The sequence below is a fragment of the Oratosquilla oratoria genome, chromosome 12 (genome assembly GCF_046742065.1).
Source record: "Oratosquilla oratoria isolate Oo_2021 chromosome 12, ASM4674206v1, whole genome shotgun sequence".
Lineage (NCBI taxonomy): Eukaryota > Metazoa > Arthropoda > Malacostraca > Stomatopoda > Squillidae > Oratosquilla > Oratosquilla oratoria.
Window position 1 is genome coordinate 45,366,085 of NC_134788.1, and position 27,604 is coordinate 45,393,688.

At 41.0% G+C, this 27,604-nt stretch overlaps 3 protein-coding genes across 4 annotated transcripts; all 3 read right to left on the minus strand.

Moving 5' to 3' along the window:
* Nucleotides 1-833: 833 nt before the first annotated feature.
* LOC143030732 (uncharacterized) lies at nt 834-7,109 on the minus strand. Its single transcript, XM_076193932.1, has 2 exons — nt 6,870-7,109; nt 834-3,320 (listed from the first exon to the last, which is right to left on the minus strand). The coding sequence occupies exon 2, from the start codon at nt 3,274-3,276 to the stop codon at nt 1,555-1,557; it is 1,722 nt and encodes a 573-aa protein (XP_076050047.1). The 5' UTR covers nt 3,277-3,320; nt 6,870-7,109; the 3' UTR covers nt 834-1,554.
* Nucleotides 7,110-8,728: 1,619 nt separating this feature from the next.
* LOC143030733 (uncharacterized) lies at nt 8,729-10,270 on the minus strand. The gene is made up of 3 exons (XM_076193933.1): nt 10,159-10,270; nt 9,479-9,997; nt 8,729-9,324 (listed from the first exon to the last, which is right to left on the minus strand). The coding sequence occupies exons 2-3, from the start codon at nt 9,883-9,885 to the stop codon at nt 8,730-8,732; spliced, it is 1,002 nt and encodes a 333-aa protein (XP_076050048.1). The 5' UTR covers nt 9,886-9,997; nt 10,159-10,270; the 3' UTR covers nt 8,729.
* Nucleotides 10,271-15,081: 4,811 nt separating this feature from the next.
* LOC143031615 (uncharacterized) lies at nt 15,082-26,657 on the minus strand. Of its 2 annotated transcripts, XM_076195703.1 has the most exons (3): nt 26,500-26,657; nt 25,938-25,950; nt 15,082-20,330 (listed from the first exon to the last, which is right to left on the minus strand). In XM_076195703.1, exon 3 carries the CDS (start codon nt 20,032-20,034, stop codon nt 18,244-18,246), a length of 1,791 nt encoding a protein of 596 aa, XP_076051818.1. In that variant the 5' UTR covers nt 20,035-20,330; nt 25,938-25,950; nt 26,500-26,657; the 3' UTR covers nt 15,082-18,243. The 2 variants fall into 2 exon arrangements, with proteins under 2 accessions (XP_076051818.1, XP_076051817.1); XM_076195702.1 differs by lacking the exon at nt 25,938-25,950.
* Nucleotides 26,658-27,604: the final 947 nt, after the last annotated feature.

Here is a 27,604-nt window from a genome sequence, read left to right on the forward strand (position 1 = left end):
CGACTCCTTGACTAACGTCCCGTACCTACTCGCTGCTAGGTGAACAGGGGCTACACGTGAAAGGAGACAAACCCAACTTGTCTCCGCCCGTGTGTGTGTGTGTGTGTGTGTGTGTGTGTGTGTGAGGCCAGAGGAGTGGAAGGGTGGTAAGACAAACACAGGGAACCGCTAGGGATTTATTCTGACGTTTCGTTCTTACCAGGACACCTTGACCTCGGCTCTATTACGATAAGCACAGGAACGAAAATAGGAGACATTGTTAACCCATTAAACTCCGATGACAAGATTCCTTGTCATTTGGTCAAATAAAACAAAAAATCATAAAACACCAAAATGTTTGATCAAACACCAGAAAAATATGACGTCAGTCCTCGCACGAAGCGAGGACTGACGTCATATTTTTCTGGTGTTTGATCAAACATTTTGGTGTTTTATGATTTTTTGTTTTATTTGACCAAATGACAAGGAATCTTGTCATCGGAGTTTTATGGGTTAAGAACCAGAACAAAGTCAAGGTCAACGGGGAAGAAAATAGTATCGTCTACAATATACCGTGTGGATACTGTCCTATGAGCTACTACGGGGAAATCTGTAGAGGTACTATAAAGCGGACAGTTGAGCACAGGAATGACGTCAAGCCACACCGAGTATCAAACTCGCTAGTGGTTCATGTAGATATGGCCACTTACCAGGCTGGGGCAGAATAGAGGTGCTGCAGAAAGGACTTCCTAAGAAAAGAGGAGAAATACCTGAAGCAGTTACATCGCTTCCCATCCAAACAACAACCACCGCAATGGGTTTATTAAGCTAACAAAAAACGGCGTTTGATACTTCGCGAGGCAGAGCGGAGGACAAGAGGTTAGGTCGATAATGGCGGAACGCGGAGAGCTTCGGCAGGTATATAGATGTTTATTTTTGAAATCATTGTGTGATAAGTAAATTACTTCTGATCAATCTATTCTAACATACTCCGACCCACACCCGGGATAGGTTAGATTCACTCCTCCCCCCATCAAATATTAAATCAAGACGCACGGTTGGAGTGACTTAAGTTATAGTTATTCAGATAAAACAGCCTCTTCAATATAAGTTACAAGTAATAAACCAGTGGACGAGTGAACATTACAAAAAAGTATAGTATAATGAAGGTTAAAGTAGCACATAACTGGAAATAAGAAAATATGGTATATTTCTATAGACGTCACCCACCCAATATCAAGAATGTTATAAATCAATGCTTGTCTGATTCTTGCGAATTCTTTACTAGTTTCCATTTGTCAGGGAGCACCTCAGAAACACAGCTTTGGCGAGTAATCGAGTGAAGTTTAGTTGAAATAGCACCAGAGGCCAACAAATAAAAGTAAAATATTTATGCCTATCACGTTAGAGAGATAAAACAAATCTAGTCAGGCGAACCGTACCTATCCTTACCTATAGCTAGGTTAGGTAAACACTGCCTCCCCACTCCTATTCCATCAAATACAAAACGAGGCGCATGGTGGGATTAGCTTGCTGATTTATGGTTATTCAGTTAAAACAGGCACTTAAACTGAATTACAATTGTTTCTTCGTGCAAGGCTTCTCTCCTGTGTGGGTCATCACGTGATATTTGAAAACACTCTTTTGTGAGAAAGCTGCATCGCACAGGCCACACTTGAAAGGCTTCTCTCCAGTGTGGGTAATCACGTGATACTTGAAAGCCCTCTTTGTTGAGAAAGCTACATCACATAGGCCACACTTAAAAGGCTTCTCTCCACTGTGTGTCATCATGTGCCCTTTGAGAACATCCTTTCTTGAGAAAGCAGCATCGCACAGGTCACACTTGAAAGGCTTCTCTCCAGTGTGGGTCCTCACATGATTTTTGAGAGCACTCTTTCCTGAGAAAGCTGCATCACAGAGGTCACACTTGAAAGGCTTCTCTCCAGTGTGGATCATCACGTGATATTTGAGAGCACTCTTTGTCGAGAGAGCTGCATCACACAGGTCACACATGAAAGGCTTCTCTCCTGTGTGGGTCATCACATGTCGTTCGAGATTACCCTTTCTTGAGAAAGCTTCATCGCATAAGCCACAATTAAAGGTCTTTTCACCAGTGTGGACCATCATGTGTTGTTTGAGAGAACTCTTTTGTGAGAAAGTTGCATTGCACAGGTCACATTGGAAAGGCTTCTCTCCAGTATGGGTCATCACGTGGTATTTGAGAGCACTCTTTCCTGAGAAAGTTGCATCGCACCGGTCACAGTTGAAAGGTTTCTCGCCAGTGTGGGCCAGGTGATATCTAAGAGCCCTCTTTGTTGAGAAAGCTGCATGACATTGGTCACACTTGAAAGGTTTCTCTTCAGTGTGGGTCATCATGTGTCCTTTGAGAACATCCTTTCTCGAGAAAGCTGCACTGCATAGGTCACACTTGAAAGGCTTCTCTCCAGTGTGGGTCATCATGTGATATTTGAGAGAACTCTTTCCTGAGAAAGCTGCATCGCACATATCACACTTGAAAGGCTTCTCTCCAGCGTGAGTCATCACGTGATATTTGAGAGCACTCTTTGTTGAGAGAGCTGCATCACATAGGTCACACTTGAATGGCTTCTCTCCAGTGTGCGTCATCACGTGATATTTGAGAGCACTCCTTCCTGAGAAAGCTGTATCGCATAGGTCACACTTGAAAGGCTTCTCTCCAGTGTGGGTCATCATGTGATATTTGAGGCCATTCTTCCCAGAGAAAGCTTCCTTGCATAAGTCACACTTAAACGGCTTCTCCCCAGTGTGGGTCATCACGTGTCGTTCGAGATTACCCTTTCTTGAGAAGGTTGAATCGCACAGGTCACACTTGAAAGGCTTCTCTCCAGTGTGGGTCATTAAGTGTTGTTTGAGAGAACTTTTTTGTGAGAAATGTGCATCACACAGGTCACATTGGAAAGGCTTGTCTCCAGTGTGGGTCACCACGTGCTGTTTGAGTTTACTCTTATGCGAGAAAGCTCCATTGCAAAGGTCACACTTGAAAGGCCTCTCTCCAATGTGGGTCATCACGTGATATTTGAGAGCACTCTTTTGTGAGAAGGCTGCACTGCACAGGTCACATTTGAAAGGCTTCTCTCCTGTGTGGGTCATCACGTGATATTTGAGAGTATATTTTGCTGAGAAAGCTGCATCGCACATGTCACACTTGAAGGGCTTCTCTCCAGTGTGGGTCATCACGTGATATTTGAAAGAACTTTTTCCTGATAAAGCTGCATCGCACAGGTCACACTTGAAAGGCTTCTCTCCAGTGTGGGTCATCACGTGATATTTGAGCTTACTTTTTAATGAGTATTACCCTCGGCCTGAAAGAATAATATATAATGAATTACACATTGAGAGCATGTAATAGGTGTAACACGAACATGTACAAATACAGCGGGGAATTATCCAAAATGCAGTAGGGGACGGAAACAAAGATACAATAGCAGAAAAATAAGAAATCCTGGTCAAATATTCGCAGAGGACCATCACACACACACACACACCAATCAAGGATGTCATAAATCAACGTCTCAGAGATTCATGAAAAATCTACATTTATTTCTACAGCAAATCACATTTTTCATTTTTCGGTGAACCCTTCCACCCTATACCCGTTGCAGTGAGAACTGGCCGTTAGGGCGGAGCACTGGGAGTTCCCCTGTGGTGCCACATCTAATTATTTTATAATTTTATTTTATTTTATAATTCTATTTTATAATTTTATAATGTTGCCACATATGATTATATTACAATTTTTGTCACACACCACCACTGAGGTAAAATTCAAAGCAATGTTTTCTATACGTTGCCGCTACATTTAATCTCTGGCCCCGGCCCTCTCACACTGCATTCAGAAAACATTGCATCCACACGCACGTTCTCGCCATGGATGCCCATGTGTGGCAACACCGGGAAATCTCCTAGCCCCGCCTTATCGGTCATTTCTCCTTGCGCTGACTATAGTATGATTGTAGGACATTCAAGTCACGGACATATGGGGCTACGGAACATGATCATGGAAATAAATACCAAAACATGTTTCAAACCGCATATCACATTTTAATAGACCTAATGTATAATGTAATGGAACTCAAATGTACATAAATCAGCACGTTCGGCTGTCCTCCACGCAGGTTGTGACTAATGTCATTCACCAGTTCCGGAATTGTCTTCCTTTCTTTCTGTCAGTCTCCAGGTTGTAGAAACGAATATGAAGTTCGCTGTAAACTCCTCCTGAGGCAGTAGTGTCCACACGGGGTGACTCGGACCTCGTAGATTTTGCTCGCCCAGGCTTAACCCATTAAACTCCGATGACAAGATTCTTTGTCATTTGGTCAAATAAAACAAAAAATCATAAAACACCAAAATGTTTGATCAAACACCAGAAAAATATGACGTCAGTCCTCCTCGCTTCGCTCGCGAGCGAAGCGAGGAGGACTGATGACGTCATATTTTTCTGGTGTTTGATCAAACATTTTGGTGTTTTATGATTTTTTGTTTTATTTGACCAAATGACAAAGAATCTTGTCATCGGAGTTTAATGGCTTAAGTTTATTTTTGAGTTATTCAGTGAAAACAGCCACTCCAAATGAAGCATGAGTGATTTGCAATCTTGCTCGTACATCAACATAATGTTTAAGTTTTCAGGTTTTGATGAATGATGCTATTTCTGGAACAATCCGATACAAAGTATTTAGAAATATATTGGAGCAGTAAGGTAAGAAAACCAACATCTCGTACCAAAGAAGATTAAAAGAAGAATAAGAAAAAGGACGATTGAATATATAATAAAATGGTGGAACGCAGGAACTACAAAAAACAAAACAAAAAAAAAACGGTAAAGTGTTAATAGATGAATAAGAAATCACAAGAATGGATGAATAAATATTACAGAGAAACGAAATAATAATAATAATAATAATAATAATAATAATAATAATAATAATAATAATAATAATAATAATAATAATAATGATAATAATAACAATAGTAATAATAATAATAATAATAATAATGATAATAATAATAATATTAATAATAATAATAATAATAATAAAAAATAAAAATAAAAATAATAATAATAATAATAATAATAATAATAATAATAATAATAATAATAATAATAATAATAATGATAATAATAACAATAGTAATAATAATAATAATAATAATAATGATAATAATAATATTCCATTATGATTAAGGATACAATAGCACAGATAACCGGAAATAAGAAATTTGGGTAAAAATTTCACCCAATAATCAAGGATGTCAGAAATCGATGTTTCTGATCCTCGAAAATCCTTTGCTGGTTTCCCTGTTATCGATGAACACGTTTGCCCCCCCCCACACACACACACTCGGTGGCATAGTTGGTAGAGCGCTGAACTGGGAAGCAGAGATGCTCCCAGCACCCAGTTCGAATCCTGCCCAGGGCCGAAATTATTTCGGTATCACTGTGCCTCGGGTCGTACTCTGACTCTCGTGGGCGGGGAGTTAGGGGTGTGTGTGTGTGCAAGGTCATAGCATTACCCATAGATCGGACCTACGAGCTCTGAGCTCTCTTCCAGGAGGGAAATAGACCAAGTGAAAGACCAAGTGAATACACACACAGGATTGGCCAATAAACAAGCAGAATTTTGTAGAAATAGCACCAGGAGCCTACAAATAATTCTAAAATGGTTATATCTATCATCTTAGAGTGAGAGAAAAAAATGTCAACCGAACCTTACCTATCCCTACGTTAGGTTAGATTCACCCCTCCGATTCTATCAACTACTAAATCAGTAGTTCTAACCTTGTTGGAGGTACTGAATCCCGCAAGTTTCATACATGCATTCATCGGACCCTTCGTAGTTGGAAAATAATTTTTTTTCTTTCTTTTTCAAATTCAAAACATAGGAACTATATACTGTATTAGTGCAAAAACTGTACCATGGATCATTTGCACACGAAATTACTGTGTTCAAAGAACAAAACCAACAAAACATGAATTTCACGTAAAACAAAAACATAATGAATATTTACTGCAAATCAATGTGACTTTTGCTGTTGCCTCTCGGAGACAATTTCAGAAATGCGCGGCTTTACCTTGGCAAGTGCCACTCTCATATCATTTTCGCAGCAAAGTCTGTTCCTTTTCTTCGTTTTTATGTCTGTCGACCATCCTCGAAAAGGATTTCTCATACGAGTGGGGTGAACCCAAGGGTGAACCAAACCGCCGAACCCCGGAAACTGACTTACCGAACCTATGTTAAGAAACTCTGTACTAAATCAAGTAGCATGGAGGGAGTAGCTTGTTGAGTTATGGTTATTCAGTCAATCAAAATGAATTACAATTATTCCTTCATGCAAACTGATTTATGTCCATGGCATTACTCGCAAATCACGAAGACGACAGAAGACTACTTTTTGGTTAGGTTATGGAGAACGACGCTTTTTCTGGAACATTCCAATATGGAGTAAATTACCCTTTTTTTTTGGGGGGGGGTGACGGACTCTTGTGAGACATTTCGCTTCACGTATTTTATGTATTCCAGTCCCATTAATGTATGGCACTCCTCTAACACGCAAACTTGGCATTAAAAAGAACTTGCCGAGAATATAGAACCTAAAAAACGTATTACCTAACTTGTGGCTTTGTATCTATGGTCGTTGCATACCTATCATGCGAGAATATATATATATATTCAATAAGCATTTTGACAAAACTGCATTCTGCCTACCAAATTTGCAGTGCCCATACGCGATTGGAACTAACATCAAACCAGGTGAAATAAAGTATTGAACAGATAAGGAAAATGACATCTACTGCAGAGTAAATGTATGCACACGATTGATGAATGTCAATAACAACAATTCCTTATTACCTGCATAAATGTTGTCCTTCCAAATTCTATGCCACATCTGGATCTTACAGATGTCCCAGGTATTTCAAAGATTCTTTAAAATCCTTTGTAACTGCTCATACTATGAAACATCTTAATTCAGTTAATGCGAAGTGGCCTTGTGGAGTGAACAGATAGAACAAGTAACATAGTCAGTGCACAATGAATTGAGAGATTAGGCAATGAATCACTTAAATTGGATTTTCTTTCTGAGGAAGACGAAGTCTCGGCCGGCCGCCCGTCAGGAAGAATGTATATAAATAGGATACGCACATCTATCTCTGCACAAGTGGCCATTTGTAATAAAAAAAAAAAATAAAAAAAAATTGTTTTAGATATTGCCGACACTTTTGACCTACATCAAACATGTTTAATTAGTGGAAATATAAATAGTTTAAAAAAAAACCTGCAACATGTACTTAGAATTGCTGATTTGTCATATATATGTAATATAATGAAAAGGCCCCTCGCATGGTGGGGGGGGGGATATTCCCTGGGGCGGCACATTTAGGGAGACGGCAATTCTAGTCTGGATATGCTGCCCACAAGGCTGACAAAGGGGGGTCACACGAAGAAATGTCATCCCAGAACACCCACCTGAAGAATCGTCACCCCATGATATCCCACCTGAAGAATCGTCACCCCATGATATCCCACCTGAAGAATCGTCACCCCATGATATCCCACCTGAAGAATCGTCACCCCATGATATCCCACCTGAAGAATCGTCACCCCATGATATCCCACCTGAAGAATCGTCATCCCATGATATTCCACCTGAAGAATCGTCACCCCATGATATCCCACCTGAAGAATCGTCACCCCATGATATCCCACCTGAAGAATCGTCACCCCATGATATCCCACCTGAAGAATCGTCACCCCATGATATCCCACCTGAAGAATCGTCATCCCATGATATCCCACCTGAAGAATCGTCACCCCATGATACCCCACCTGAAGAATCGTCACCCCCCAGTATGCCGAATATCAACAGTGGAATAAAGATTAGGTTAAGTTGAATGAGGGTTATACTTATTATCATCATTTTTTACAACCGAAGAATCCTAAACCCAGGACGGCCCACATGAAGAATTGTCACCCTTGTATAGTTCACATGAAGAATTGTCACCCTGTCGAACCCTGGGGTGACGATTCTTCATGCGATGCCAAAAGAACCCTAAAAAAAAAAAAAAAAAAAAAAACTTCCTACCTGGCTAGCTCTACGCGCTTTAAGACCTGGCTAAAACAATAAGATATCTTTAATTATTCCTTCGTTCTCTCCTGTAATAGTGCACTGACTGGTGATTTCTTCAAATGAGTGGATGCCCTTAGTTGAACAGGATGCTATCGATATTCGTTGAGCCATGCGTCATATAGGGGCGGCGGGAACCAAGTCTGTCCTTAGTCGATAGCCAGAGGTGGGCGCGTGAACCTTTTTTTGGGTTCCGAATCCGAATCTTCGCCGGTTTTGGGTTCCGAACCTCCAAATAGCGAACCCGATTTCCAAAATTTCGGTGCGAACATTTATTCCGAACATTTGTCCGCGAACTTCCGAATCTTTAAAAAATAGCAAAGCGAACCTTCATTCCGATACCTTCCGAACATTTCCAAACCTAAATTTTACTCATTCCGAATCTCCGAATCTAAATTTAAAGCTTTCCGATTAAAAAAAAGTGTTTTTTTAAGATACCTACATTATTTATTTAACAAATTATTACTAGAAAAACAAATTTTTAATGCAAGACAGTAAAAAGTAAAAACAAAAGTTCACAAAACAGTAAAAACATTTAAAACAAAAATTCACAACTCTTCAGTCTTCACTCCTCACTCTTCACAGATTCACTCTAACTTGTCGGCCTTCTCTCTCTCCCTCTTAACCAGCTTCAAGTTTCCCTTCATGAAGGTCAGGTTCTCAAAGTTCAGATTGGTCAGAGAGGCTCGCTTTGGCCTCAAAATGTCCGAGCCGAAGCTGAAGAGTCGTTCAGCTGAGGCAGACGAGGGCAGGGGAGTGTTATACTTGATGAAACAGTTCACCCAGTGCTGCCTGTGCTCCTTGGGGAAGTTTGCCGGGGAGATCTTCATGATGCTTGTGCCGAGAATGGCGCCCCAAGTGTTTACTTCCTTGCCGACCTCCTCCTCCAGGTTGGCCACCACCACAGGCTCCTCCTCGTCCTCAAGAAGGAAGGCAAACTCGTCGTGCTCGCTGGTGTGACTGGCCACAGACTGTGGCCTGGAGGTGGGCTGGCTGGAGGCGGAGGCCACATCCCCCTCCTTGGACCTGATTTGGGCCACAAGGTCCGACACCATCTTGTCCCTCACCAGGTTGTACAAGTCAGGATTTGTCCTGCATATGTACTTGACCATCTTTAGACGGAACCTGGGGTGGAAGGCAGTCGCAAGAAGCTTCTCCTGGTCCTCAAACATGTGTTGAAACCTGAAAAGATTAAGATATGAGTTAATTTAATGATTGATTAATGATTATTAATTTTTTCATTTCAATTACTATAAAATATTGTATCATTTTATTATTTATATAATTATATTATATTATTATTATTATATTACATTAAAATATTAAAAATATCTACCTTTCAGTGAAGCCCTTTTTGTCTCTGCCATGGTGCTCCTGTGTCCCCAGGAGGTAGGTGACGAGGGGCTTGGCATGCTTGATGCTGTTGTCGTCCCTAAGCAGGTTCAAGTCCCTCTGGAGCACCATCAAGTTGGGAAGGAAGTTCCCCATGTAGGCATGCTGGTCTGACTGCATTTTGTCCAAAGCATTGGCAACTGGGGCCATAACTTTGACGTACTCGGCGATGACCTCGTTGTCCTCGTCAACAAAGGCGGGGATCGGGTTGGGGCGCATGCTGGTACAGAGATCATTTATCTTTTTACGGGTGTCCAGGTCCTGTAGCAGGCCAGAAAGCATCTTATAGCTGTCATAGCTGGAGTTCCACCTCGTCGCGCCAGGGACTTTAAGTTTTTTTGCCGATAGCATCCTTTATCTCGTTGGCTGCGACAGTTCGGCGGCCCTGGGTATTCCACAAAGACTGTGCCTTGGCAGCCGACCTTCTGAAGATATTCCTGCCACCATGGTTCCATTGTGGGACCTGAAAAAAGAATATTTATCTAATATTTTATTTAATTCACAAATTAAAAAATAATAAGTAATAATTTACATCTTTTTAGTTTTTACCAAAAGAACAATGAATTATCTAATATTTATGAATTATTAATTTATTAAATAATTTTTTTTTTTTATTATACTCACTTTGGAAACATCCTCAGACACCAGGAGGTTCAGAGTGTGTGCACCATACCTCTGGTGTTTAGGCAGGCTAACCTCGGCTTCGTCAGCCTGGTCCAGGGCCTCCTCCATAGATATGACCTGAGGCTCGTCAGCCAGCTCTTCGTCAGGCTTGTCCTCGCCAGGTTGTATGACGACGTCCTCTTGTGCAAAGTTGACAAATGCACTTACATAGTTTGTGCCATTGTCTGTGGTCGTGCAGAGAATCTTGCTGCCGATGCTGAAGTCCTCATGCAGCTTGCTCAAGGACCTCGCCAAGTACTCGGCTGTCTGGCTCTCCTTCACCTCCTTCATGCCCAAGACTGCAGTCGTCCTCTCCAGGGTGGCCTTGTCCAACCACGAGACTGTGGAACCTATGAAGGCCCGGTTGTGGCTCGACCAGCTGTCGGCTGTGGTGGCCAGGTAGTTCTGCTTGGACATGATCTGGGTGAGCTCACTTTTGGCCCTGGCGCTCATATGCTTGATGTCGTCGCCAAGCTTTTCCCTGGACGGCAGTTTGAACTGAGGGTTCAGGTAATTGAGCGCCTCTGACTCTGTTGTTATGGTGGGGCAGCATGTCGCGGATAATCCACTGAAACATAAAAAAGATGTGTGAGTATCTGAAGTTAAACTTTTGTTATGAATTATCTTTATTTATTAAAGTTAATTAATTTATTAAATTATTTTCATACTAAAACAGTAGAACTTTTAAAAGTAAAACTTACCTCATAAAACAGGTCAAGGGCCTTCTGCTGGTCAAACCTCTCAACCATAGCCTCCTCAATACAGCCCTGCCTGAGGCTTTTGGCATCCCGACCACCACCAGAAGCAGAGCGGCCACGTTTGCTGCTGCCATCTAAGGCTGCTTTTAAGGCAGGACTATCTAAAAGGTGCTTGGTGGCATAATGCTTCTTTAAGTTGCTGTTGGTGTTATTCTGAAGCTTCAGCCTCGCAGTGCAATATTTCTTGGCGCAGAGGGCAAACCCGGCGTCCCAGTCAACACCACACTTGAAGAAGGGCTTGAGAATGTCCCAGTCTCTGTAGAGGTCCCTTTCCCTCCTGGAACCGTGACCTCCCTCGGCTTGCTCGGCCTCGGTGTCGACAATGTCCATGTCCTCTGGTCGACTTGTGCCAGGCATCAGCTCCGGACTCGAAAACTCTAGCAGTTGGATATCACTGGCGTCAGATTCACTCTCAGCGAGGCCGCTTGGGTTCGTGGACCTTGGTGTGTCAGACTGAGCACTTGGGTTTCTCGACCTCGGTGTGGATGTCACGTACTTATCCATTGTCAGCGGTGAGTGTGATGTGAGTAGAGTAGTCTAGCCTCCTTGGGTGTCCTCTCCAGAGTGTTGTCAGTGCAACGGTTGAAGAATGTCTGACTATTGTAGCACCGTTTGTCACCGCTGCTGTTACGCAAGTAGGTTTTCAGTTGCTTTGGGCACGAAAAGCTTCTTTCACATGATGTTGAGTTAACTGGAAGAGTAACATTAATACGCACTAGATGATACAAATCTATGAATGCATCTTTGTACGGTTGGAACATGACGGCAAGTTGCATAGGTGTGTCCACTTCCATTCCCTGGTCCTGCTTTCTGGCAATCAACCTTCTTAGTTGGTGCAGCTCTACGGATAGATCTTTGTCCTCCAACCCGTAATTTGCAGCCATTCCTGATAGTTTTTCCTTGTTCAAAAAGGTTGCATGATTGGGGTTGAGGGCAGATACCCCAATAAATACCTGACATGTATCGCCGGAAAACCTTCTTCTCAACCCACTAAGAAACTTGTATATCACGGAGTAGTAAATCCGTCTCTTGGTAACATCGGAGTCATTCGAATCATCATCTTGTCCTATGCCGGATGTTATGACAAACTCATCCAAGTATCGTGGGGCTGCCCTTTGCCTCTGACGTGCAAGTTGCCTGTGAATCCCTACAGTCTAGCGCAATTCTTCAGCATGATTTCGTAGTTGCTCCCAGCTCTCTTCGTTTCTCATATCTGTGAGATTAAACATCACTGCTTCAACCAAATCAACTGCTGAGGCAAGCTGGAGATCGGGGGACTGGAGTTGATCTGACAAGGTTTTCGTCAAATGCAGCAAACTCTCCATGAACACCAGATTCGTCACAAAATGGTGATCTAGAACGGCAGTGAGTGACCCTGTTCCACTGGCTCTGTCCAAATTTTCCCCTTCCAGTAGACGTTTTAGGGTTGCAACGATGGCAGGCTTGGCAGGCTGAGTGTTGGCATGCCCATCTGGTGTCCGATAACCGTTTGAGTTCCATATGTGGTCTTTCTGGGTTCAGCTCCTTTTGGAATTTTAGAAATTCCTGATGCACCACCGACGAGGAGAAAGAATTGTATAGTGATTGGATTATGACGAAAAACTCAGAGATTTACCTTATATTGTTTACACAGTCAACTAAAACGAGGTTTAGCCTATGAGCATAGCAGTGGATGTATACAGCCTGTGAAACATCTCTTCTGAATCTTTCTTGGACCCCATTGGTGCAACCCGACATAACTGCCGCTCCATCATAGCACTGACCGACACAGGTATTGTGGTCAATTTTACATTTGGCTAAAGTTTCTTTTATCTTCTGGAGTAACGATTCTGCATCAAGGCCTTCAGCTGGTGTGAAATCCAAGAATTCTTCATGGAGATACCTCACAGCAATAGAGATCTGCTCCTTCTTCGCTATATCCTTCGTTTCGTCCACCATGATGGCAAAGTGCTCTGCTTGTTTCACCTCATCACTTATCTCCTTTCTGATCATACCTGCCATTATTTCAAATAATTCATTCTGTATATCGTGGTGAGTATATTTTGCATTCCCCGGACCGTTAACTTTTTTTGCAACTGTATGATCATATTTGGCTAGCACATTGTCGGATTCAACCCCTTCTTTGTGCCCTCTCTGGGCAACATTTTGACATGCTATATAGAGAAGTACATCAATAACTGCTCTAATATATCGCCGATTTTCCGCCACTGTCTTGGCATGCCCGACATCAATGGCTTGATAAATTGTTACCCCTCTAACTTTCTGCAATTTGAATTCCCCCCAAGCTTGCATCGCAAATTTATGACAAACTGAAGTATCAATATCATGAGTCTCCAGAGACATGGTTGCCTTCTTCCAATTCTTGAATCCGTTGTGGGTGAATTTGTTCAGCTCGACCATGATGGGAAGTTGTAAAATGACGACACGCAAAACAGTAAGCTGCATCTTTGACCACAGAATATTCAAGCCAAGAATATTGTTGGTGCCATCTTTTATTGAATGATCTTGTCTGACCACCTTGCATGTGTGAAGGATATTTCTTCTAATCAGGACAGGTAGGCCCAATATTTGGCAGCAGGCTGATGTTTGGCCATGGAGGACGTTTTGTGTTTTTCTGGGTACTGTCATCATCCACCTTCTCTTCCAACTCCGGATTTTCAGTAGAACTATAAGTACATGGTTCTTGATCGTCGTCATTAACTTGTTGCCTCTTGTGGGGAATTAGGAAGCGATCCATGATCTATACAGTAAAATAGAACACATCAATAATCAGAAATTGTGTTCATTTTCGTGGCTCATTCGGCCATCACTAGCAATGGTTGAATTTGAACCACTTATAGACTTCGTGACTCATTCGTCAATCATCACCATTGGGAAATGCATTAGGTAGGGTAGGTTTAGTTTAGGTTAGGTTTTAACTTAATTAGGTTCTGTTCTGTTAGGTTAGCTTAGGTTAAATACTTGTATAAGTATTCCATTCTTTTGATGACTTTTGTTACAAAAATACGTCAAGCTTAATCATTTTTACATTAATTCTAATTCTCTAAGAAGAGATTAATATTTCTTCTTTAACATTTTTATCTTTCCTCTTTGTCTTTTAACACAAAATTCATATAAAACATTATTGGCGTTCTCAATATCACTATTATCAAATAACAACATTTATAGTATAGTAACAGCGTCTTCTTGATAGGGTCGCTGGACTCGTTGGAAATCCAGTATTGGTAATATTGGACTCGAAACAGAGCGGGTCCCCCTGCGCTAATGTGCTGCGAGCAACAACCACTAAACGAATAGAAAACATGCTTAAGAAACGAGTCTGTATAGTAATTAGTGGAGCTGTGAAATTAAGAAAAAGCATGTGCTTCACAACGAAACAAGAACAGTGGAAAGTACATATACAGTTTTTTGTATGATTATCCATAAAAATGCCCATAAATCAGTAGCAGCACCACAATATAAAAACAGATTCATGAAGTGAAATCATCTCCATGTGTGGAAAACGATTTACAAGATTGAAACAGCAAATTGAAAAACCTCAGCATGTACAAAATCACAAACCACAACCAACCAAACTGCATTTTACATTTTACCCCTTTACTTGCCATCTAACGTGGTGGATAGGCTTGAGAATCTTAATGACTACAAAAGTTATGTCGATAGAAAGGAAATCTCTGCAGAGTCGCCCATATCGAACAGGTTTTGCAAGAAAGATGAGACAAAGAGTAACACACACATGGGTCGCAGGACCCACTGCTAACTGGAACATCCCTGATGACAGACAGGGAAATTCCTCATGGATACGTCGGGGTACCGTCATAATGACGACGTGGACAACTGGGCACCCTATAGACATATGAGACTCCACCGAATATAATGAATAAGGTGACGCCAGAGAGATATCTCACCAGAAACCAGTTGGCAGGGGGGGGGGGTGACATTACTGTCAAAATCCCTTCGTAGAAACCATCAATTACACAACCGAAGGAAAACTGGGCGTTCCTGTAGGATTTTCGTCCCCTAAAGGTCCAACCGCATTGCTTTGCGTTCTTACGGGCAATGTGCCGCCGAGGGCCAGTAAACTGTTAACAGTTATGGGTATTAAATAAACGCTTAGAAAAGCACTTAACTGTTTATTGTTCTTCAAAGGCACAATATACTTGACACACATAAGTTTATGTTCAGACAATAATGTACATATCAACCTCTCCACGCCGTGGCTCCACCATGACTAACCTAACCTTTGTGCGGGAAATCTCTCAGGCCTAGCAACTGAACTTTGATATACATGAAGAGTACAGATTATACAATAAATCAAATGACAAAATTCTTACTCTACATTGCATTGTACATTCAATCAAAAACACAAGGTGCACAATAACAAATATTTATATTTCAACATAAACACTGGCCAAATCTTGGATGTCGACCCCATCACTTACAGTTCCCTTCTCTCCGTAATTATTGGTTTCTGTTAAAGATTCCTTTAAATTATTTCGTATTCTTTCTTCCCTTCCACTCATCAAGCCAACTCTGCTCCGACGTCACTACTTAATTCATCCAATAATTTTGACCGTTACAAATGAGTGGCTCCCTTTAAGGCGTGACTTCTCATCCAATGCACCAATCATTTTTTTCTCCCCCACCCTTCTCCAATCATACTGTTACCCTGTTTCAAGCAATACTGCTTACGCAAATAATCTTGGTCACGAAGCGGAATGGCTTAATGTTTACATTTAGTTGCATAAGCGCCAATATCGATACCCTAGCTATGTTTACAAACTTAGACGGTGAGCAAGATTATGCAACCCCGCAACTCCGTTGCGGCAATTCTTTTCAAAACATTTAACTCGTAAAATGAATTTCTCGCCACCTACCTACTTTTCTACAACTTCATCTACCAGCCTCTTACATTGGATATTAAATATCGTGAAGAAAATGAAGATCTATACCTACAACATAAGCACCCTCTCATAAGACCACAGGCTGGAGATTTTAATGGAAGAACTAGACAGCAGCAAGTGGGACATCGTGGGACTTGAACAACGAAGTTATGCTGAACATCTTGGCTTCTAGTGCTTCAGTACTGTCAGAATAATTCACGAGTGTGACTGAGGAATAGGAAACAGATCTCTGGTGATTCTCACATTTCCTTCATCTCCATAGCACTCTATAGCACCTTGGGACAATCCTATTCACATAAACTCTGGAAACAACTTTTCAGGACTTCCCAGCACTTAAGTATTCTTTCAATAACACATAATGCCTTGGATCACACCTGAATACAACTCTGGAAATAGCTTTTTAGGATTTCGCACCCCTGAAGTATTCAGTCAATAGCTGGCAAAAGAGCCATCTAGTCACAACATGACAGAACAGACTGCAACTATCAACCTCCAAAGGTTCACAGAATTCCTTCAACTGTGCTGCTCTTTTAGCTGAGGTGCTGAAATAGCCATACACTGAGGTCCATACTCTCAGCATCAATTTCCAGTTCAGCTATAGAAAATCTTGTTGCATTGTCCAAAATATGAGCCAGACAGTCTGTAGCAAAAATGTTCTATTGAGCATTGTCAGCAGTGTATAAAGACACTTTATTCGGATCCAGATCTGACGCCTCTAGTTTAGATAGTACCCTTAGATGATTCATTGTTATTGGTGTAAAAGTCAAGTAACACATGGTGCACTGCAGTCTCAAAATCAAAATATCTCAGAAGTGTTGGGAATCATTTTGTTGCAAGCATCAGTTGCTATTGAAAAGAGAAAAGCACATTCTTTGATGTACTCCATATGCATTTGTATTATTATTATACAGTATTATAATATTTTCACAATGTTTTAGTTTGCCCACATGTTACACCCTTTATTATCAATGAGTCACTGTATACTTCTTTGTCAACTTTTGCTACACAATAAACAGTTATGTATAACACTGTCCAGTAATGTCGTAACACATTAATAAATTCACTAAAAACCCACTATTGATTGGATTTAAGGTAAGAAAGGAAATAACGATTTCCATATATTTCGATCACTTGCTGTGATCCTTTTCAAGCGGAATACATAGACAAGAGAAAACACATTACTTATATACAGAGGGGAGAGGTGGAGTGAGGGAACATGGACATTTCATATCAGGTGGCGTCTATGTTGCCATGCAGGCTTTGTGGCAAGTCATCTGCTTTTACAATATAAGTAATTTATTAACTGCCAATATGGTTATATAATCAGGTGACCATTGTCCTTTTGAAATGTTAAAGTTTGGGAATTGTTTAATTAAGGAAGATTCAATAATTTTCATTTTATAACTACATTTTGATTTGAAAATAATTTTGGCCTCGTCCCAATTTATGTAGTGATTATTGTTGGCGAAGTGTTGAAATACCGCAGAGTTCTGTTGTGCGTATTTTACTGAATTTTTGTGTTCTTTTATTCTTGTTTTTAATTCTCTACCTGTCTGTCCCCAATACACTTCATCCTGAGCAGGATAATTTGTAAACTACGAGGTTTATGTCTTCTGTTGTTCTGTGATGAACGTTGACTACTTTTCTGAATAAACTATTGGGGTAACTGAAAATTATTTTTATGTTGTCTTTTGGTAGCATTTGAGAAAAATTATTGATAGATTTGTTATAAGGAAGTTTTAGGCAATTTTTTTTCCATTTATGATGCTGAGATGGGTGGAAGTGGATTTATAGTAACTGGTTTTGGCCTAACTTAAGGCATTGTTTGTAAACCAGTCTGGGTACCCTAATCTTCTTAATTGATTTCGTATGGTTAGATGGTGAATCCAAATAAGATGGGCTGCATAGTCTTAGTGCCCTTAGAAAAAGACCCAAAGCAACACTATATTTGATACTGTCAGGATGGTAACTAAAGAAGTGTACATAGCTCCCAGTGTGCGTGGGTTTTCTGTACACTGTGAAAGAAAGATGATCCTGATGTCTCATGACTAAGATCTCCTAGAATGGTAATCTATTATCCACTTCCCATTCCACTTTGAATTTAATGTTAGCAGTTAGGAGGTTGAGTTTGTTGAAAAAATCATTAAAGGAACCCCACTCTTCATCCCAAATCGTGGAGGACATCTTCACGAGTAACAAGGTAAATGACGAACAAAGAGAAGTTAAGCCTAGAATACGAATGTTAGACACATTGTTGAGGTGTTCTTAAGGAAATCTAGAGTATTGAAACAGAAATATTTTCTAGTTAGAAGAAATAGCAAAACCGCCATCTTTAAGGATTACCTCGCTTCCTTCCAGTATGGGTCAATGCGTGACAAATAAGGTTAATTTCCACTGTGCGTACCCACATGTTGTTTGAGATGATTCTTTCGTGAGAAAGCTGCATCACAGAGGTCACACTTGAAAGGCTTCTCTCCAGTATGGGTCATCATGTGAGGTTTGAGGTTACTCTTTTGTGAGAAAGCTGCATCGCAAAGGTCACACTTGAAGGGCTTCTCTCCAGTGTGGGTCATCACATGATATTTGAGAGTACTTCTTTGTGGGAAAGCTGCATTGCACTGGTCACACTTGAAAGGTTTCTCTCCTGTGTGGGTCATCATGTGATATTTGAGAGAATTCTTTCTTGAGAAAGCTGCATCGCACATGTCACACTTGAAGAGCTTCTCTCTAGAGTGGGTTACTATGTGTTGTTTGAGATAACCCATACGTGAGAAAGCTTTATCACAAAGGTCACACTTGAAAGGCTTCTCTCCAGTGTGGGTCATCATGTGATATTTGAGGCCATTCTTCCCTGAGAAAGCTGCATTGCAAAGGTCACACTTCAAAGGCTTCTCTCCAGTATGGGTCATCACATGATATTTGAGATAACTCTTTCGTGGGAAACCTGCATTGCACAGATCACACTTGAAAGGCTTCTCTCCAGTGCGGGTCATCATGTGAGATTTGAGGTTACCCTTTCCTGAGAAAGCTGCATCACACAAGTCACACTTGAAAGGCTTTTCTCCAGTGTGGGTCCTTATATGACATTTGAGACTACTCTTTAGTGAAAAAGCTGCATCGCACATAACACATTGGAAAGGTTTCTCTCCTGTGTGAGTCATCGAGTGATATTTGAAAGAACTCTTTCCTGAGAAAGCTGCATTGCACAGGTCACACTTGAAGGGCTTCTCTCCAGAGTGGGTCGTCACTACGTGTCGTTTGAGACTACTCGTATGTGAGAAAGCTGCATTACAAAGGTCACACTTGAAAGGTTTCTCTCCTGTGTGGGTCATCACGTGATATTTGAGAGCAGTCTTTCGTGAGAAACCTACATTGCACAGATCACACATGAAAAGCTTCTCTCCAGTGTGGGTCATCATGTGAGATTTGAGGTTACTCTTTCCTGAGAAAGCTGAATTGCACAAGTCACACTTGAAAGGCTTTTCTCCAGTGTGGGTCCTTATGTGATATTTGAGAATATTCCTTTGTGAGAAAGCTGCATCGCACATGTCACATTGGAAAGGTTTCTCTCCTGTGTGGGTCATCACGTGAACCTTAAGAGCACTCTTAAGTGAGAAAGCTGCATCGCAAAAGACACACTTGAAGGGCTTCTCTCCAGAGTGGGTCATCACGTGATATTTGAGAGTACCCATCTGTGAGAAAGCTTTATCACAAAGGTCACACTTGAAAGGCTTCTCTCCAGTGTGGGTCATCATGTGATATTTCAGAGCAGTCTTTCCCGAGAGAGCTGCATCGCACAGGTCACACTTGAAGGGCTTCTCTCCTGTGTGGGTCATCATGTGGTATCTGAGAGAACGTTTTGTGGAAAAAGCTGCATCGCACAGGTCACACTTGAAAGGCTTCTCTCCTGTGTGGGCCCTGATATGACATTTGAGATTACTCTTTTTTGAGAAAGTTGCTTCACAAAAGTCACATTGGAAAGGCTTCTCTCCTGTGTGTGTCATGATGTGATATTTGAGATCATAATTTCTTGAGAAAGCTGCATCACACTGGTCACACTGGAAAGGCTTTTCTCCATTGTGGGTCATTGTGTGAGATTTGAGACTACATTTTTGTATGAAAGCTGCATCGCAGAGGTCACACTTGAAAGGCTTTTCTCTAGTGTGGGTCATCATGAGTGTTGTTTGAGATCATTCCTTTGTGCGAAAGCTGCATCACACAGGTCACATTTGATAGTCTTGTCTTCTCCAGTGTGGGACGTCACTTGTTATTCAAGAACACTAATTCATGAGAAATCTGCATCAGGCAAGATACTGGAAAAGTTTCTCTCCAGTGTGAATCATATCATATCAAAGACAACTCACGAGACAGATAAGTCACAGACGCCACACAGGATTCTCTTTGTTATATGACAAATTGAAGGAATCTTTGGATAGCCTTTTCCAATGACATGATGATATTCACCCTCGACCTGAAAGAAAATATATGATAACTTTGACATCTAACTTTTTAAGTAACACAAGCATATACAATTGCAGTGTGGTATTAACCAAAATACAGTAGGGGAAGGGGACAAACAACTCGTATCATAGAAAAAATTTAAAGGAATAAGAAAGAAATAGAAGGTTGAGCAAATAACACTGATGTTGTTTAGTAGATACTACAAAGAGATAGAGGACACGAGAAAGGTATTGGTGTATAATGTGTGATACAATAACATAGAAATAAGTAATCTATGTCAAATTTTCATTTAGGATCACTACACACACACACAACAACAACAACAACAACAACGAAGGATGTCATAAATCAACATTTGAGATTCATGTGAATCTGCTATTCATTTTTACGGGATATTTTTTTTTTTTTCCATATTGCAGTGAACCTCCCATCCCCTAACATCAGGGTTGGAGGGGTATTGGCTGCATGTTATTGTGGCAAAGTAGCATGCAGTTGATACTTCAGGGTCTATATGGGGTGCCCCTATGGACCAGAGCCACACATCATTTTGTCTGTGATAGAGGAAAACTCTGTTCATAGGGAAATGATGACACTTTTATACTACGACTGTCCCTCAGTTATGCTGCCCCCCCCCCCCACACCTTGTTACTGTCCTGTACCATTTTCCTGAATATTAATTTCCTTTTTTCACCTACCCTGTGGTGGGGGAAGAGAATGCTACCACCACGTCTTTCCAGTTGAGTCGTAAAAGGCGACAAAAAACGCGACGGGGGATGGGATGGGATTAGGAGTCCTACTACCTGTAGCCCTAAAAGGGGGCATTCCTAAAAAAAGTAAAGGCATAAGAGGGTCTGGGAGTTTTCCAACCAGTACCCTAAAGTTTGGGTCTTTTAATGTGCATGGATGTGGTACAGATGAGAGTAAAAGGGAAGAGATAGGCTGTATGTTTGTGAGAAGAAAGTTGGATGTGCTGGCTTTGAGTAAAACTAAAATGAAAGGGAGGGGCGAGTGTGAGTTTGGGAGTGTACCTGGGAGGTACTCAGGAGTGAAGAGGGGACAAGAGAAAAAAGGGGTGGCTATACTAGCAAGTGAAGAGATAAGTAGGCATGTAGTGGAGTGGAAGGAGGTTTCATCAAGGTTGATGTGGATGAAGGTGAAGCTGGGAAGGGAGATGTAGGTTTTTGTAAGTGCGTATGGGCCTGGTAGTGAGAAGAGCATAGAGGAAAGGGAGGCTTTTTGGGTAGATATAAATGAGTGCAAAGAGGGATTAGGGAAAAATGTCAATGTAGTTATATTGGGAGACCTTAATGCTACGGTAGGAAATGAACCAATAGACAGAGTGATTGGGAGGTATGGAGTTCCAGGTAAATAATGTAGTGGAGAATTGATGATGTAGATATGTCTTGAAAGAGAGTTGATGATAGCAAATACAGTATTTAGGAAGAAAGTCAAGCATAAGTACACATGGGAGAGGGTGGTGGATGGAAAGGTGGCAGATAGAGCATTAATGGACTATAGTGGTGACCAGGAGTATGGTAGGAAGAGTTTAGGATGTACATGTCCTGAGGGGAGAGAGTCGGGAGATATCTGATCATTTTCTGGTGGAGGGTAAATTGAGAGTGGAGAATAGGTGGAGAAAGAAGAAAAGGGCAGAAGGTAGGGAGGTACTTAGAGTGAACTGCTTAAATGAGAAAGAAAAGAAGGGAGTATAAGAAGAAGCTGAGAGAGGAATGGGAGGGAGTAAATGATAGAATATAACTAGGAGTGGAGGAGGAATGGGGATGGTTCAAGGAGGGAGTCATAAGGTGTGCAAAGATGGTGTGTGGAACAAGGAGGGCGGGAGGAAATAGAAGGAAGGGTAGTGAGTGGTGGGATGAGGAAGCAAAGAAGGGTGTAGAAGAGAAGAAACAGGCATTCATAGATTGGCTACAAATTAGGACGAGGGAATTGTATGAGAGGTACAAAGTAAAGAGAAGGGAAGTTAAGCATAAGATAAAGAAAGCAAAGAGGAGAGCAGATGTGAAATGAGGTAAGAATAAGACAGAAAATTTTGAAAGCAATAAAAAGATGTTTTGGAAGGAAATTAAAAGAGGAAGAGGAGGCAAATCAAGTAGAGAAGAGAAGGTAAAATGTGCAGATGGAGAGATGATAATGGAAGAGAAGGCAGTAAGAGGAAGGTGGGCAGAATATTTTAGGGAGTTGCTAAATGTGAAGGATAGGGAGGGATGGGTAGTTGCGGTGGGAAGCGCTAAGAAAATGAGAGTGATGAGTGAGAAAAATGAAGGAGAAATAGGGAAGGATGAAGTGAAAGCAGCTGTTAAGATGATGAGAGCAGGTAAGGCACCTGGGTTGGATGGATGCTATGCAGAATGTCTGAAGAAAGGAGGTACAGTTATGGTGGACTGGCTGGTGAGGTTATTTAATGTTTGTTTAAGAGAGGGTAGAGTGCCTGTATTGTTCCACTTTACAAGGGATATGGGGACAAGTGCAAGTGTAGTAGTTTCAGAGGGATCAGCTTGTTGAGTGTAGTTGGGAAGGCTTATGGGAGGGTCTTGATTGAGAGGATTAGGAGAGGAACGGAGGGAGTAATTGGTGAGGAACAGTGTGGGTTTAGGACAGGTAGGGATTGTGTAGGTCAGATTTTTGTGGTAAGACATATATGTAAGAAAACAACAGGAAAAGGTAAGGATGTTTTTTGGGATTTTATGGATCTGGAAAAGTCTTACGACAGGGTAGACAGGAAGGCACTGTGGGAGGTACTGCAGATATATGGGATAGGAGGAAAGCTGTTAAGAGCAATCAAGAGTTTTTACGACAGTAGTAGAGCTTGTGTTAGGATTAGAAATGGAGCGATTGAATGGTTTGAGGTATAGGTGGGATTTCCTCAGGGATGTGTTATGTCGCCCTGGCTGTTCAATCTTTACATGGATGGGGTAGTGCAAGAGGTGAATGCAAGGGTAGTGGGTCAGGGGTTGGAGATGGTTAAAGAAAATGGAGAAAAGTGGGAGATGAGCCAGTTGTTGTTTGCTGACGACACTGTGCTTGTGGCAGGATCAGAGGAGGGATTGAGGAAGTTAGTGACAGAGTTTGAGAAAATGTGTGAAAGAAGGAAGCTGAAATTAAATGTGGGCAAAAGTAAGGTGACGAGATGTACAAGGGGAGAGAGTGGAAGTGAGAATTAAGGGTGAGAGACTGGAAGAAGTGGATAGTTTTAGATACCTGGGTGCAAATGTGGAAGAAAGGGGAGGAGTGGGGGTGGAGGTAGAATGTAGATTGAGAGAAGTGAGTAAATGCCTTGGTGGATTAAAAAGTATAATGAGAAATAGATATCTGGGAATGGTTATATGAAGGAGTGATTGTGCCAACAGCACTGTACAGAGCAGAAACATGGAACATAAGAGAGGAAGAGAGAAGGAGTTTGAATGTGTTTGAGATGAAATGTCTGAGAAGTATGATAGGGGTTACTAGGCTAGATAGAGTGAGAAATGAGGTGGTGAGGAGAACAGGGGTGGAAAGGAAGCTGGGAGGTAGGGTTGATGAAAGAGTATTAGGATGGTTTGAACACTTGGAAAGAATGAGTGAAGAAAGATTAGTAAAAGAAGTGTGGAAGGCAGAGGTGGAAGGAGTGAATATGAAAGGGCATCCTAGGATGAGAAGGATGGATGGGGTGAAAGGGGCATTACAAAAGAGAAGAATGTCTGTCGAGGAAGGATGGGAGAGGATAGAAGATAGGGGTGAATGGAGAAGGGTTGTGTGTGGATGATGCTGTGATGCATGAGGGGGAGTGGGTGGGGGATGGGGGGTGAGGAAGTATGTATGAGAAAAAATTTGACGCAGCCCGAAGGGATTTCTCCCTGTCTTCTCCTTTTCAGCATGAGGGGACGGAAAGAGGGGGTCGCCAAATTTATGAAGCGGCCTTGCTGTGGATGTGCTGTGTCTTGTGACACTGCTTCTGACCCAGGGCAGTGGACAGGATGCAGGGATGACCCGTCATCCAGGAGGTGCCAAGATGAGAGGGAGGGTGGAGGGGAGTGGAACATATAGGAAATGGAATGGGTGGGAGTGGTTTCTATGCATTTTTCTTTTTGGCTACCCACCATGTAAGGGGGAAAAAGCCTTTGGTATATGTATGTATGTACCACCAGAAGCTTATAGATAAAAATACAAATTGTTGATTTTTTCATATCTCTGTGTGAGAAGTAAATTGCTTGTAATCAATGTATCCTAACCTGTCTCTACCTACACTTAGGTTATGTTGGATTCACCGCTCCCTTCCATCAAATACTAAAACAAGGCGAACAATTTGGATTATTCTTATTCAGTAAAAACATTCAGTACAAATGAGTTCTAAGTAACTTGTGTGAATCTATGTGCCTTGTAGCAATCTTACGCATAAATCAACAAAATATTTAAGTTTTTAGGTTATGGGGTACTATACTATTTCAAAAACATTTTGATACAAAGTATATTACTTGCTAATATTTTAGAAGTATGATGAAAATATACAAATATATAGAGGCATTAACCAGAGTACAGCAAGTTTAGAGAACAAACAATTTGCACCAAAGAAGCTTAAAGGAAGAAGAAAATGGATGGTTGAATTTTTTTTTTAAATTATATAACATAGAAACTAGAAAAAACAGAGACTGGTAAAGTGAAAATTAACAGAGAATTAAGAAGTCACTTCTCTCAATCTACATTCTACCTCCAATTCCACTCCTCCCTTTCCCGCCACACTCTCACCCAAGTATGAGAATAATAATAATAAAATTAGATGATGAAGGATACAATGACACAGATAACTGGAAATGAGAAATATTGGTAATATTTTCACAGAGGTGTACACCCACTCAACTATCAATGATATCGGAAATCAATGTTCGTTTGATCTTTGTTAACCCTTTATTGATCTCCATTTGTCAGGGAACACCTCCCCTCCCCTACACACAGCCTGTGTGTAGGGGAGGGGACGTGTTCGTTGACAAATGGAGACCTGTGGGTCAAATTTGGCTTTGACCATGGGGGCAATATAGCCATAGAAAATTAATTATCAATTTTGTAAATTATAATGTATCAACGTAATATGCAATTTTATGAGCAGAAATAAAAAACAAAAAAGGTGCTAAAACAGATTTCGTAAGTAATGAAGTTGTGTCGGACAAATGGTACGCCATGTTTATGATAGATGCCGACGTCGAAGAAATGAAGGGATAAATCCGTCTAACCTAACCTGTGTTTAAGAAATCATTACCTGCAAATTAAATATCATCCGGCTCGTCCTCGTCATCGTGAGAGACATTGGTGGGCTTTTCAACCACTCTCTCAGCTTGCAGCTTGAAGGAATGCATGTATCTCCGCTCCATAACATTCCTTCAAGAAAATGGACCTGGCGAAGTACTGTTGGAAGTACCAAGGCCATCAATTGACAGACAACAAGATGGCGTCCTGATCCTATGCTACCGACCTTGTGCATTAGCATATTTGCGTGTAGCAAGGTGTTTTTTTTTATTTCTGCCCACAAAATTGCATATTACATTGATACATTTTAATTTACAAAATTAATAATTAATTTTCTATTGCTGTATTATGCCCATGGTCAAAACTTAAAAATACCGACCTGTGTCACAGCCCTGAAAATAAAACAAAAAATATGTTTATCATCCTTGAGTGAAAGAAATAAAATAAAATAATAATAACCCCTACCTATATCTAGGTTAGGTTAGACTCACCCCCCCCCCCCCATCTCGGTTTCATCATCGATTAAAATAAGTTGGTTGGTTGGAATAGCTTATTGAGTTATTGAGTTATGGTTATTCGGGCACTTGAAATGAATTACAAATAAACTGTCATGAAAACTGGTTGGAACTAACATCAACCCAGACAATATCAACTCATGAACTGATAAAGAAAACAACCTGGTATTTTTTTTAGAAGTGCACACCGACATGATATAGCAATTGAATAATAACTTTGTAAATTATAATAATACATCAATAAATACATGTACCCGATTATTCAGCCTATATATCTTTTCTTTATCCTAGGACTACACTAACAAAAAGCAAAGTCGAAAAATTTTAAAGGGTGCATTCATGTGCATGCAAAATCAATGCCTCATTACCACACAATAAATACATGTACAAAATTGACGAGTGTCCATAGTAACACTTGTTACTTACACGACGGTTGTGCTTGCATTTCCTATGCCACTTGTTTGTATCGAATTAATACTATGTAGACTTGTACAGCGAATTTCTGAAATTGTATTTTTGTTCCGAGGAAGACGAAGCGGCAGCCCCCTAAGAAATTGTAAACAAAAATTGTACATAACAAACTCTGCTCAATTAGCCATTTGTAATTTTCAAAATAATTTGTTAAAAATTTGTCGACAATTTTGGCCTTATTTTGACATGTATAATGAAGAGAGGAAATACAATATTTTGCAAAATATACAAAATGTACTTAGAAGTGTTGATTTGTCAACTATATAATTTAATGAAGGCGATTTTTCAAGCGCACTGTTTATGTTACATACAACATGCATTCGTACAGCATAAACAGAGAGCTGATCGAATGTTGTATTAATGTTTACTCTTCAGAGAACAACATAATGTCACAACTTTGGCGTTGTGAAACCACACTGCCTAGAGCTTTCCATTTTCCGTCGTCTTCAGCCCCGTCGGCTATTACATTTCCTTTGCTCTATGGAAGTGTAGTAGTATTTGGTTCGGAACAACGGCAGGACAAATGAAAATCAACACAAAATATCTAATCTCTTTCTTTTGGTAAATAGCCACAAGGTGCGACACTAGAAGTGTCACATGAGAAATATAGGTGAAGCTCGGACTAAGGCCACAGCTTAGTGGAGCTTATGGTTGTAGCTGGACGTGGAGCCTAACGTCAGCGAGACGGTAACAGATGATGACGGCAAGGCTCGATGGGACGGCTAGAAGACTGGACGAAGAGATGTTGTGTGCGCTGATAGGTACTGTTCTGAATCTGAATCTGAATTTGAATCTCTAGGAAAGACCACCTCGCTTGCGCGGGATCGGTTTTTGTGGGAGGTGAAGAATGTCTGTATGAAAATGAAAAGATAGTAGCGTATAAACGAGGGCTATTGCCACCGGGCGAATTGCGAGCAATTAGGGGTTTATTGGTGGTCGTGGCTCGGGAGAAATGGACCGGGAGCTTGGAGGGCAGCGCTGACGCCGGGGTTAGGATTAGGATCACTAACGAAAGTTTAGAAAATGGTAGGAGGCGTAGTAGTAGAGAAAGGTGGAAAAA

Bases quoted from the DNA above. Each gene is read 5' to 3' on its own strand.
- LOC143030732 (XM_076193932.1), bottom strand. From the start codon at position 3,276: ATGACCCACACTGGAGAGAAGCCTTTCAAGTGTGACCTGTGCGATGCA.
- LOC143030733 (XM_076193933.1), bottom strand. From the start codon at position 9,885: ATGCTATCGGCAAAAAAACTTAAAGTCCCTGGCGCGACGAGGTGGAAC. The intron at 9,325-9,478 runs GTAGATATTTTT...TAATCTTTTCAG, and splicing joins AAAAAGGGCTTCACTGAAAG to GTTTCAACACATGTTTGAGG.
- LOC143031615 (XM_076195702.1), bottom strand. From the start codon at position 20,034: ATGATGACCCACACTAGAGAAAAGCCTTTCAAGTGTGACCTCTGCGAT.